This window comes from Pleurodeles waltl, chromosome 8 (assembly GCF_031143425.1).
Source record: "Pleurodeles waltl isolate 20211129_DDA chromosome 8, aPleWal1.hap1.20221129, whole genome shotgun sequence".
In the NCBI taxonomy this organism is placed as follows: Eukaryota; Metazoa; Chordata; class Amphibia; order Caudata; family Salamandridae; genus Pleurodeles; species Pleurodeles waltl.
The window spans coordinates 62144396-62158343 of record NC_090447.1 but is presented as its reverse complement, the minus strand read 5'-3'; the positions used below and the strand labels follow the sequence as shown (position 1 = coordinate 62158343).

The 13948-nt window shown below is 43.2% G+C and overlaps 1 protein-coding gene across 1 annotated transcript; it reads right to left on the bottom strand.

Annotated features, from left to right (window-relative positions):
• Nucleotides 1-8859: 8859 nt before the first annotated feature.
• On the bottom strand, nt 8860-9867 carry LOC138249443 (olfactory receptor 51G2-like). Its single transcript, XM_069203403.1, has one exon. The coding sequence runs from the start codon at nt 9865-9867 to the stop codon at nt 8860-8862; it is 1008 nt and encodes a 335-aa protein (XP_069059504.1).
• Between the last annotated feature and the right edge of the window lie 4081 nt (nt 9868-13948).

Here is a 13948-nt window from a genome sequence, read left to right as displayed (position 1 = left end):
TCCGCTGGGCCCCTTCATCTCAAGCACCGCTCCGCTGGGCCCCGCCGTCTCAAGCACCGTGCCGCTGGGCCCCTTCATCTCAAGCACCGCTCCGCTGGGCCCCTTCATCTCAAGCACCGCTCCGCTGGGCCCCGCCATCTCAAGCACCGCTCCGCTGGGCCCCTTCTTCTCAAGCACCGCTCCGCTGGGCCCCGCCGTCTCAAGCACCGCTCCGCTGGGCCCCGCCGTCTCAAGCACCGCTCCGCTGGGCCCCGCCGTCTCAAGCACCGCTCCGCTGGGCCCCGCCGTCTCAAGCACTGCTCCGCTGGGCCCCTTCATCTCAAGCACCGCTCCGCTGGGACCCGCCGTCTCAAGCACCGCTCCGCTGGGCCCCTTCATCTCAAGCACCGCTCCGCTGGGCCCCGCCGTCTCAAGCACCGCTCCGCTGGGCCCCTTCATCTCAAGCACCACTCCGCTGGGCCCCGCCGTCTCAAGCACCGCGCCGCTGGGCCCCTTCATCTCAAGCACCGCTCCGCTGGGCCCCTTCATCTCAAGCACCGCTCCGCTGGGCCCCTTCATCTCAAGCACCGCTCCGCTGGGCCCCGCCGTCTCAAGCACCGCGCCGCTGGGCCCCTTCATCTCAAGCACCGCTCCGCTGGGCCCCTTCATCTCAAGCACCGCTCCGCTGGGCCTCGCCGTCTCAAGCACCGCTCTGCTGGGCCCCTCCTTCTCAAGCACCGCTCCGCTGGGCCCCGCCGTCTCAAGCACCGCTCCGCTGGGCCCCGCCGTCTCAAGCACCGCTCCGCTGGGCCCCTTCATCTCAAGCACTGTTTATGGTTCACTGTGCCCACCATGCCTCCTCCTTGACCAGTGGAGACTGTTATCCACTTGAGAGACTGTGGCTTTGCACTCCCCAGGATGGCAGAGTGGGCAAGCCACCCACTGTAGAGACTTGAGAGACTGTGGCTTTGCACTCCCCAGGATGGCACAGTGGGCAACCCACCCACTGTAGAGACTTGAGAGACTGTGGCTTTGCACTCCCCAGGATGGTACAGTGGGCAAGCCACCCACTGTAGAGACTTGAGAGACTGTGGCTTTGCACTCCCCAGGATGGTACAGTGGGCAAGCCAACCACTGTAGAGACTTGAGAGACTGTGGCTTTGCACTCCCCAGGATGGTACAGTGGGCAAGCCACCCACTGTAGAGACTTGAGAGACTGTGGCTTTGCACTCCCCAGGATGGCACAGTGGGCATGGTGGCCCCTTCGTGGATCTTGCGTCGTGGACTCATGTGGCTGTGGTGCCCCCCCTTCCCTTCCCCCTGAGGTGCCTGTAGTATTTTCATCAGATGCCCCTGCAGTGTTCTCTCCAAAGGACTCAGGTCTCCTGTGTGGGCTTTGCCCTTGTGTCGCTACACTGTAGCCCACGGACTGTTCCATTTGACTTGGATGTAGCGGACTAATTGCCTCGGTTCGCCATGGCAGTGTGTATAGTATTATTTTGTTATGGATATTTTGCATAGTTGCCGATACGTCTCAGAGTCTATTTTTTATATAAAAATTTGGTTCACAATTTAATTATGTCTTTGCATTTTTCAGGGGGGTTTGGGTGGTGTCACTGTGCATTGTTGCTCTGCATTGATGTGTACAAAGTTTGGGGGGGTCGCATATGTGTGTGCCCGTAACCTTTCCTCCTCCCCCCTCCCGTGTGTCGTAGGTGCAGTACTCACCGTTGTCGTCTGCGCCGGAGTTCGTACTCGTGGTAGATGAGCAGGTAGACGAGTGCAGGTAGGATGTTTAATTCGGGTTCCATGCTGTCCTCCGTACTCGTGGAGTGTGTTTTGGTGAGCGTTTTCCCGTCCGTAGTCTGTTTCCGCCGTGTTTTTATCGGCGGGGCTCCCGCCCCGGAAAAGGTGGCGGATTGGTGAGTTGTGATACTGTGGGCGGTACATTGTCTGCCGTCTGCCTGTTGGCGGTGACCGCCGCGCTCTTTGTCTGTACCGCGGTGGCGGTCGGAGTGTTAATGTGGCGGGCTGTGTTGGCTGTTCCCGCCAGGGTCAGAATTCCATTTTTTGGACCGCCGGCCTGTTGGCGGGTTGGCCGCCGCTTTATCACCGACCGCCAGGGTTAGAATCACCCCCTAAGTGTTGCTTGTGAATAATAATGGTCAGTCAGTTCAAACTTTATTCGAAGCAATTCTGCAGCATAAAAGCACATAGAAGTAACACAATACAAAATGCATAAAATGAAATGCACTAACAATTTGCAAACGTGGGCACACAGTAGAAATTCATATATACCTAAAAGAAGAGAACAAAGATAAAAACTATGTAAAAACTGAGATAAAAAGAGGCCAGCCTTAATAAAATGCGTGCAATAAAACAAGTCTTCTAACAATCTGAATTAATCACCCATAAGTTGGTTGTAATCCTTCTTATTTTCAGTGCTTGCCAGATAAAGTTCACCACGGAGTAACACACCAGGGGAGACTGTACTTGCTACAGAATTAACAGCACTGGCTTACTCTGGCAAAAAGTAAATTGTCTGAGGTGTGGAAGCAGCAAATTTTCCTGGGTACTATATTAAAAGGGCAGAAAAACATGATATGCATGACTGACTGAATAGATTTACCATGACGGGACAGGGGGCAAGCTCCAACAAGGAGTTACATTTCCTCAGATAACCCACCATGATTGGGATTTACTTATAGCAAGATCTGGTGAGAACAAAGCGGTCTTGATAATTCTGAATCATGGCTACGTACATTTGGACCCCTCCCTGAGGGAGTAACTGCTAGTACATACATACTGTGGGTTTGTTACAATTAGCAGCTTCTATAGAGGTCATAAATTTCCCTATATATTTCTTTTCAGCCTAGCTTTGGAATAGCGAGTACAAGTACTAGGATGTGAGAACACCCAGTATCCTCACATGTAACTTTGATATACACAAGCAAGGGGATCTCCAGGGCACCAGACAAATTTAAACAGTCTTTGATGACCATACAGTTTAATGGGGAAGACTCCATGGTTCGGATAGATTTCCACAACAAAAGCAGTGCTAATTTAATGTTGTCCTCATTATAGGGCATGCAGAGCTCCTCACGGCACATAATGGTGGATCTACCATGCAGGACAGCTAATCCATTCCTAAGGAAGGCATTTTCTGCCCAGTGCTAATTTAATGTTGTCCTCAATATAGGGCATGCAGAGCTCCTCACGGCACATAATGGTGAAGCTACCATGCAGGACAGCTAATACATTCCTAAGGAAGGCATTTTCTGCCCTCTGTACGCCACCCACATCCACTGTATCCTATAGACCTGCCCATAAGTAGCAATAGACACCAATTGTGATGTATAAACAATCAATAACTCTTTCACGGGTTTGGTTTCCAGGATTTACAACAATTCTGTAGCCACACTAAGATCTTTTCCATCAGATCCATTTTTGTACCCACCATTGGCTTCCAAGTAGGTTTTGCTATTAAAGAGGACTACAAGCTAGGAAAAGGCCACTGTCTCCTCAACTCTAATATTGTTAATATGAAATAGTGGGGTTTTCCTGGGGTGCTTCCAACACCTCATACTAAATGTTTTCTTTGCATTAACCTGAAGGTCGTGATCACTCATGAAACTGATACAATCATCAATAAACCCCTGCAATGCTTTCCCTGTTCTGGCAACTAAACCCATGTCATATGCGTAAAGTAGGATTGGTGGGGAGGGTGTTACCACAAAGGGGGTGTCTCTTGATCTGGAGGTAATTGCTGCCTCTCTTCTATTTGTATAAAGCTAAAAGAGGAAGGGAGCGAGGATCCAATCTTGCCTCACTCCTTGCTTTATATCGAATGAGTCTCTACATGCCCCATCCCTTCCAAAATGATTTGACACTTTGGCCTCAGAATAAAATAAAGTTGTCTAATAAAACAAACAATATCATCCCCAAAGTGTGTGATGCAATCAACGCTGGGGATAGGTCCATAAAAGCCTTGAACAAGCTGCCTTTCTTAATGACAGCATATTTTGCTATAATCCGGCTCAAATTCAGGCACTAATCTATTGTGCCCATTTCCTTCTTAAACCCATATTGGGTGTCTACAAGGATATTGTTGGTATTTACAACAATGCAGCCCATTATTTTGGACGTGGAGCCCAAAAGTGAATATGGGTCTGTAATTCATTGGTTGGGTCGTATTCCCTTTTTTATAAATGGGGACAATAACAGTTTTTTTCCATGAAAGGGGTGGGCTGACCTTTGTAATCGCTTTAAAGACATTAGTAAGCAATAGCCCTCTCAGCTTCTGGAAATCGATGTATAGGTCCACAGGAATCCTGTCCGGGCCAGGTGCCTTCACTCTACAACTCCCCCTAAGGGCAGTCATTTCTTCCTCTAACTCAAACATCAAAGGCATAGATACTATCACTTTTGCCCGATCAACCCTACTCCTTTCAATGCCCTGCTCACATGAGTAAATATCAGAGAAGTGCTCAATTGATGAACCTCGGTGGAATAGTCTGACCAGTCTCTAAAATAAGGGGAATTCAGCACCCTCCAAAAGGTGGCAGTATGTTTTGTTTGACTTGCTACCCTTAGGTCCTCCTATTCCTTTCCCTTGATCTCCCTCATCATCTTGTCCCTTGTCCCTTGTTATCCGGTATTCAGCCAGGTATCTATCCCTCAGCTAAGCATGCAATTCAGTATGAAGTTCAGCAAAGGCTTTAGTGCATGCCGTATTGAACCAAACCCCCTATGAAGTGACTTTGCGAGTCAGATACACTTGTAAGTGCTAATCTAATTAAGTCTGTAACATCCCTAAAAGCCTCCTTAGTCTCGTTAGGTCCTGCGCGTTGTAAAGCACAGGGAAATGTCAGTTGTTTAGTATTAAACAGGGAGGGCATAAAGGTATCCTTATCAACCTTACCACACTTAATCATAAATCTTTTTTTTCTTCCTAGGATCAGTCGACACCCCGTTCTAGCCTGAAGCTTTTGTGCCCTCACCCCCTTCAAGCTGCAGCAATGCATGGTCACTGAAGCTAGTGAATTCAGCCTTGAGTCCCACCAGAAATGTCCCTACAGCTCTGAGCTGAAAATATAATCGAAGGTTCGTACCCAAGAAAGTCGGTACCAGACCTCCCTCTGCCCTTCCTTCATTCACATTTTTGATGTTACATTTTACAACAAAATGATTAAGGGTATTGCCATACTCATCATGCCTAAAATGCATCAATGACTCTTCATTGCTGTCTGTAAAGCTGCAACTCAATTTTGAAACTACTGGGAAGTGATAAGCGTTAAAGTCACCAACCCAAAGGAGCTCAATTGGTTTCTGCGGATCCCAATAAAACCACTGAATCACGGCCTCTAATGCATCTATCACACGCAGGGCTGTCCCATCAAAGAAGTTATTATAGTAATTAATTATAAGGAGATCCCATTCTCTATCTAAATAAATTAAAATACACTGAAAAAAGGGAGACTCATTGAGATGCATGATAACTCTCCCCATGAAGGATTTTTCAATAAACGTAATCAAACCCACCTTGGTCCTTCCAGCCTTAAAGGGATATGCAGGTGAGAAGTATGCCTGGTACCCATCGATGCCACACGTATCAATCGCCCATGTCTCTTGGAACAAGTTAATTTGATAGTTCACCATTAGATCTATCCACTCAGGGTCACCAATCTTACTGCTTAGCCCTACAATGTTCCATGATTGAACCTTCACCATATCAGATAGGGAGGATGTACTGTTAGGGTTTCATGCTGTGACTGACCCACACCCATACTGGGGGGCTCTCTGGCTGGACTTTTAGTCAGTCAGTCACAGTTCCCAGCCCCTCAAATGGCTTGAGTCTTTTAGTAAGGAAGAGCCCTGTGGTGTTACCATTGTGCCCTCTTGAGTTAAACACATTCAGATTCCGTCTGCTCAGCCCTTTAATGGTCAGATGCTTGTGTGTGGTTCTGTGCATTATCATTCCCCTCTCTATAGCTGCACTTACCCTCACTAAACACCTCCTTAAATTTCTTTAAACTCCTCCCATTGAGTACTAATAAGTCATAGAAGACGGACCACTCAAAGTGACAACACAGATTAATTGTGCCCCGGTGTCAAATAGCATAGCAACCCCACAACTTTAGTCAGGTAAGTGTTGATCTCTGAGATGTGTTTTGCTTCAGAAAACAACCTGACAATTGGGGCATACCAATTTTGTTTACACTTGGTAAAAGTCAGCCAAAGTTAAGTAAATAAGGATATGAATTATCACTGTTCTGACCTTTTTGCACTACATATGAACATTACAATATAAGCCCATTGACTTGACTGCAACACCTGTCATCCATTAACAAATGTCAGACCTATTACCTTTAACACTTGCCATAGCAATTTTAAACAATATGCACATCAATAAATGAGATTAGTCCAATATAGATGCAGTCTTATTGACATTACATGACTAAGGAACTTGTTTTATGACAGATCAACAAGCAGCAAGGAGTTCTTCTATGGCTCTGTCACTCTAATCTTTCCCACTCAACCATTTTTCTGCATTTCCAATGGGAAAATGACCTTTAATGGGCTTAGAGGCAACAGCAGAGGGTCTTATGAGATTACACGTTATGAGACTATTTTCCAAGGGCTGAATCAATTACCTCAAGTACCAAGGTAGAGTCCACATGACCACCAACAACAGATGGTCTTGCAGGTTTGCATAGTTATATTTTCCATATCCACTAGAATGAGAATGTTGTTAAATAGCCCAGGATTGGAATGTAGCAACAGGAGATCCATAGGAGAAGTATACTAATTAGTTGAACTGCAGTTAGTAACTTCCACTAAAGAACTCTTGAATACCCGATTTTACAGGGTTTAATTCACAGTAAACTGGGAGGTGATAAAAGTCAAATTGTTGTACAGTACGTTATGTCTGATACTGTACATTTACTTTACAGGAACTACAGGTAACATGTTGCCATCTTGACAGCATAAGTCTGGTGACTTTAAACAGCATGGCTTTTAAGAGGGTGAATAGAGTTGATTGATTATTGACAAATAGCATACAGGAGGATTGAACAAAGCAGTAGAGGGCTTTCTTCTTCTTTCAGTAGACTGACACATAGATGTGGCATTTACCAGCAGCTAGACACAATTTCATGGAAGGTGACCCCTTTGCATTTTATGTACATTATATCATATCAGAATTTAAACTGCAAAAAGGGGATTGTTACCACATCCCCTGGCAGTCAGCAGTTGTTTGTTGTGTATGCATTTGTCATTAAAAGTAGGCGTGATTATGTGTTGGAGATTAAGTAAACAAATATGAAGGCTCAGGGTTCTAACATCGACTCAATTATCACCTCAGGTGGTTTGGTTATCATTACGTTTCCACTTGAACCGCAGGGCAATTGTAAGTAAATTAAGCAAATTATTCATGTCAAAGGAGCAATGAGAAGTCACTCATTGCTTGGTCAATTGCTGCGCAGGGGTTGAATGCAGTGACAAATTATCTTTCTTGGGGTTTTGGGCTGTCATTGCTAAACTGAGAAGGTGTTCTGTACTTGCATCGCTACCCATTACTAAATAACTCCCCATTCAACAATTTCTCTCCCCTCTACAAGGGCTCGCAGCTTAATATGTTTCTAACTAAGACATCTTCCTAAAATAAATGGAATGGTTGATTTCTTTGTAGGCGTCTCTCATTTGACAGGTTTTGCACCATGTGTTAGGATTTGCAGCCAAATAACACCCCCACCTAAACTATATAACCAGTGTGTTTGCTCTGATATGCGTCGGGCTGGTTTGAGGCTTCAAAGTGGTCTGCCTATACATCTGGAAGGCCGTGATCAAGCTTTTATACAAGGGTGGTCCCTGTGTCCGGCAACGAGGAGCCCCTGTTTAGGTTTGCAAAGGACTAGACTCATAACAAATATTGTACTTGGAAATCATACCCTTCACACATTGTTATGGACTCAGACCGGAGGCACCCGTTAAGCTTTTCCACAGATCTATCAATATCTACAGTCATTGGAAACAGAGGCTTAGCTGACATAAGAATTGGAGTGGGCTGGAAGCCATTAATAAGTGGTCAAAGGTAACAAGCAAGGGGTCCTTCAGTGCCGTCAGCTGCACCACCTGAAGCTTGACAGAGTTTCATGGTGTTCTGATGGTAGGGTTTCTCACAATCAAACATTAAATTGTACCCAGTAGTTGGGGTTCTGTGACAATACCTCCGCAATCATTTGGCAGACCCTTTATGAAAACAACAGTGCTCCTGTTTTCCCTGAAACAGTAGCAAACAAGAGCCAATGGGGTGATATCCTGAGATAATTCCACCTTTGGTGTGTGCTGTGTTCTCCTGGGGACCATAATCTCCATATGTTGGGTAAACTCTCATGAAGCTGTCTGAAACATAGCAACAGTTGTATGTTGCCCCGAGGCTTGTTGGTTAATTGTGCCTGCAGCCAGCTCACATTTTGTCACCACAGGCAGCCTCTGAATCACCAATAAGCTAACTCATTATCTTGTTTAATAAGCTTGTGACATATCTATTTTCCAACAAATACTGTGCCATATCTCTTAGTTTATCTTATTTATCTGTTTTGCTTATGTTAATTGCATTCATGCACTTGTGTTAAATAGTCTAGGTTGCTTAGCCATGAGATGTCAGTGAAATGCTGCTTGAGAGGAGGTGGCTTGGATCAATGTTTTTGATTTCTTCATTTGCTGAATTTCTGGTAGAAAGAAGGAGAGTTGAAGTAATGCCTGGGACTTGAAATATATAAACACGAATGACAAATTAGCATTATATTTGCATTGCTGTTACTAATCCAATTCCACCTTTGAATATTAAGCCACTTGAGAGGAGGGGGGGACGGCTTCTCACTCTGCACCCCTGGTCAATGTTCTAATTGTATTGGTTGTGTTGAGATCATCACCATGTTTTTCATTTAGAGTCTTTCTTCTAACAAGTTTGTAGAGTGAATTTTGGATCATCTCTGTTTTCATGCTGTAGATAAGTGGGTTTAGCACTTGTGGGAGGCACAGGTAGGAAAGGCCCATGAGAACATGTACAACAGGAGGAGCATCCTTGCCATATCTGTGGACCAAAGTAATTGAAAACAGAGGGATGTTAAACATCAGCACAACACTGATGTGAGACACACAGGTACTGAGCGCCTTCAGGGATCCCTTATTTGATGCAATTCGCAGTACAGCCCTGAGGATCATGAGATATGAACAAAGTATAAGTAGTGAATCTAACACAAATGTAAACAGGACCACTACCAAGCCATATACAATATTAATGGATATGTCTGAGCAGGCAAGCTTCATCACATCAGGGTGTATACAAAAGGCATGGTAAAGTTTATTATGGTCACAATATTGAAGCCTTCTGAGCAAGAAAGGAAGTGGCAACATGATACCCACACCCCTAATTATAGCTGTCAGGCGTATCTTTGATATCATTGGATGTAAGATAGAAGCATACCTCAGAGGATTACATATGGCGATATAGCGGTCAAAAGCCATAGCCACCAAAATTGTGGATCCTATTGTTGCCATTGAATGGATACAATAGGCCTGTGTAAAACAGGCATAGCCATGAATATTTCTTAAGTCAAAGAAAAGAAAACAGACCACAGAGGGCAGTATAGACAGAGTTATGCTCAGATCAGTGACAGCAAGCATTGAGAGCAACCGGTACATAGGCTCAAAAAGCTGATTGTCCGTCTTTATAATGTATAAAATGAGGCTGTTCCCAACAACAGAGAGAAAATACAGGAAAAATAAAGGAGTAGAAATATAGAAGTGTGCAGAATTATTCTCAAAAAATCCGAGTAACTGGAAGAAAGGAGGACTTGAGTAGCTTCTGTTGTCTGATGACATATTTTAGACAAAGAGGCAAAAATTCCATCAAATGACCTGCAATGTAGGATCGGAAAAGTAATGTATAAGACACCTGAAAACTGGAAAAATAAAGTATTAGACACTTGTTATTTCATAAATCTGCTAGTTGTTGTTAAAAAGATGCATATTCTCTGTGATTTAACTTAGAGTGTGATTTGTCCTACTAACATAATAAGACACACTCTGGACCTGAACTTGACAAGCAATCTTAAACTCACAAACTTGGGGTTGAACTAGTTTCTGGTCAATTTATAATGTTATTCAGTTATTCAGTGCATGCAGTCTGGTGACAACGATGAATATGGCAACATTCATTCAAACTCATTTAGAGGTAAGTGCAAATAGTTAATAAAAACCGCACAATTCACTGATAATGTTACCACAATTACACACAAGGATAGTATTGAAGAATCTATTAAACATCATATTCTGGTCCAGATTTACAAGGCCCTTGCACTACTTGGTGCCACATTTGCGGCAAAATATTTGACACAAATGTGATGCTAACGGGCCACTACCATAGCACCATATTTACAAGGTGGTGCAAATTAGGTTTGCGCCACCTTATAAACTCTTTGTGCCATATCATGCATAACATATGCATGATGTATGCAAAGGGGACGTTCCCTCATTAGAGGGTCACTAAACATTGCGAAATGGAATTTACAATATTCTATTGCGCCTTTTCTAGCATCATTTTTAACGCCTTCTTAAAGAAGGCGTTAAAAGAAGGCGTTAAAATGAGGCTCCCATTGATGTTCATGGGCCTTTTAACACTATTCTGGATTAGCTTCATTTTTTTTACCCCAATCCAGTATAGCATTACAATAGTGTAACAAAATGACGTTATTGCCCCTAACATACAAGAAGGACAGAAAAAGTGCCAAAAGAACAAGTGCTCAACTGAATTATACTAAAGATTCAATGCGCTATTTAACAGTTGAACCAACAGACTGTCATTTAAATCTTGATTTTATTGGCTAAGTGTGAGATTTACTTTTCTCTCTTTCTTCTTGACATGAGCACTTGTTCTTTTGGCACTTTTTCTGTCCTTCTTATTTTTGATAGGGGAGTGTGGATGTGGATACGCAATTTAATTTTGTATTTAAATAAAAGAAGTTTATCTAAGTACAGACCAATTTGGCTGCATGTTAGTGTTAGTGTTTATGTATGTTAGAGTCGGTCCAGAGTGGGCAATGTAGTCTCCAAACATAATATCAGCATTCATATAATAAATAGTTACAATCATATGAATACAGGACACATCACTTACAAATATTCATAAAATCCACACAAATCTAAAAATTAACACTTTTCCTAATACAAACAGAATTTAAAATATACAGCGTCACCTTGTAACACACATTTTATTGCAGCCTTGTGTGTTCTCAAATTGCGAGCAATAAAAAAGGATTTGAGCTAAATAATCCTATATTGCACATAAAATTTACAGAACAACATAACGTGTGAAGTGCTCTGTTTACTGGAACCGTCACAGGGACAACAAACCATTTCCGTTGGGCAAGACCTCATTTTAGGAAATGCCACTTAAATGATGCACTATGCCCAGTCTGAATCTTATCAAAACGAAATGGTGTTGCATACTCGCGATGCTGGACAAGTAACCTTTGTAGCCTTCCTCAGACAAAAGGAAAATATATACACCAACTGTCACAGCTCTCCTGCAGTCCAATCAGATCTTCAGGAATGTATCTTTCATTATTTTTTGACAGAATAAGTACTTGTTGGGGATACAACAAAGATAAACAAACAATAAAGATAAATACAGATGGAAATGTTCAAAGCATAAATAGCATAAAGCCGGGAGCCCTATGCCTATCACACCAGCAGTCAGAGGAAAATAGTAAACATGTCACAGTTTTAACATGGTGCTCACTTCAAATGCTCTGCACAAATGGGAAGGTCCTTTTAATTTATCTTGCATAAATTGTCACTCCCTGCAATTCTGCTATGCAGCACACATTAGCCTGCATCATTCACACATTCCAAAGTCAGGGCCTTATATATATCTTGCCGTTTTGTCCATCCATCTTTCTTGATGCAGGTTCCCCCAGTTTGTCATTCTGGCGGAGAAGATTCTCCGTTCCAATTTATATATTTGAAGGAAGACCTTCCGTTTGCCTTGCCAAAAGTATACACACACACACACACACACACCTATATATATATATATATATATATATATAATCACTAAAAAGACAAAAGGTTACAGGGACGTTATAGTAACTATAACTTGTGCCCTAATATAACTATAACTCGTGACCCGCTATTCACAGTTATCTCATCAATAAATTTACCGCAGATGTTACAGTAACATTATCAATGATGTTATCGAAGATGTCCTGAGTGCTGTAATTTATGGGGTAATCTGCAGTGGATGGCAAGGGCGTGAGTTATAGTTACCTTAGGGCACAAGTTATAGTTACATGAAATAACTGCTCCATTTCTACAGTTTTGTATGTTTAAAATGTGAGGATAACTATAACGTCCATGTAACCTTTTTTTCAAAAGTGAATTTCTATGTTTTAAATAAATTCTATTTCCTAACTATAACGTCCATGTAGCCTTTGTTTTTTCTGTGAATTTCTATGTTTTTTTTTTTTAAGTAAAGTATGTTTGATTACTATACCTCAATCCAACAACTACAGCACAAGTCCTTCGGCTAAGCGGGTGGGGTTTGGCAGCAAGGCCAGGCCCTGTGGCCAACCCCCCATAACCATCCAATCATTCATGGTGCACGGTCTTTGGCAGTGTGCAGCAGGTGTTGGGGTTCAGCAGCAGTTGAGAAGAAAAAACTCACTCATCACCATCAGCACATGAGAAATTGCGCTAAAAAAAGCAAGAATGCAAACAACTCCATCAAGGTTTACAGATGACTTTTCAAGGTGAAAATGCAGAGAAAAAACACTTGCTTTGCTTGACCATGTGCTATCAATTTGGATGATTAGTACTTTACAGAAGTGGAACTTCAACTTGAGCACCTGCTTATATCTGTAAATGCTTCCTCTTGAGGTTTAATTTCTTTGAAATGAGCTTCGTGCCAGAATGAATCATTCCATGCATATTTATCCATGAAGAGCCACAGTTTTGTGCAAAATGTCTACCCAACTGAAAACCTTCTACTGGCTAATCAGTAAGTGCTAATTCATTGGGTAAATGTATAGTGCATTTACCACACTACAGCTGCGTAAAGGATGTAGAGGAAATGTCTTCAGTGACCTTGTGTGTCTGTAACTTTGCCTTGAGCGTTTTCATCAGATTTCTATATAACGTGGAACTACACGGAAAACATATTTGGATGATTCGTACTTTGTACAAGTAAGTGTTTATGGGGACCACGGAGGGAGCCTGAAAACTCCAGTGGTCCCAGAAGCCTCCTGTCTCCTGGGGGAGCCGGCATTGTTCCTACACATAGGGGGCTGCTGCAAGTAGCAGCTCCCTCTTTGTGGAAGCAATGTTTTCTTCTCTTTCCCTCTCCGCATGCCAGAGGACAGGGAAAGAGATGAAAACTCTGCTTTCAGCAAGTGGGAGCATTTTTAAAACTCCTGCTTGCTGAAAGAAGACTGCTTTTGCTTGCAAATTTTGCCATGAATTTGAGAAAAAAATGTTTTTTACCCTGGCGGTGTACCAGGCGTACCCCTGTACCAAGGCTAGAGGGTTAGGGTAAACATACCCTGCCCCTTTTTCTTTTTTTTCCTTTATATTTGAGACTCAGTTGAAGCCGAGTCTCCTAATGACTGCCAATACTTCCTGGTTGAAGTGTTCTCAGCCAATCAGATCTCTGCACAAGATCGGCAGTATTTGCGAAGTCATCACAATCCTATATATACAAATGTGGATTTCCTAACTGTTGGAAAATGGGTTATTGGTAGGGCAGGTAGGTACCTACACCTAGCAACAAGCCACTAACCTCCACATAGGTACAGTTAGGTCTCAGTAAATTAATCCCAGCTCAACCCTTGGTAGCTTGGCAACGAGCGTCAAGGCTTAACTTAGGAGACAAAGTGTAAAGCATTCAAATATCACAAAACAGGAATTA

Coding starts and splice junctions, on each gene's coding strand:
- LOC138249443 (XM_069203403.1), bottom strand. CDS start 9,867: ATGTCATCAGACAACAGAAGCTACTCAAGTCCTCCTTTCTTCCAGTTA.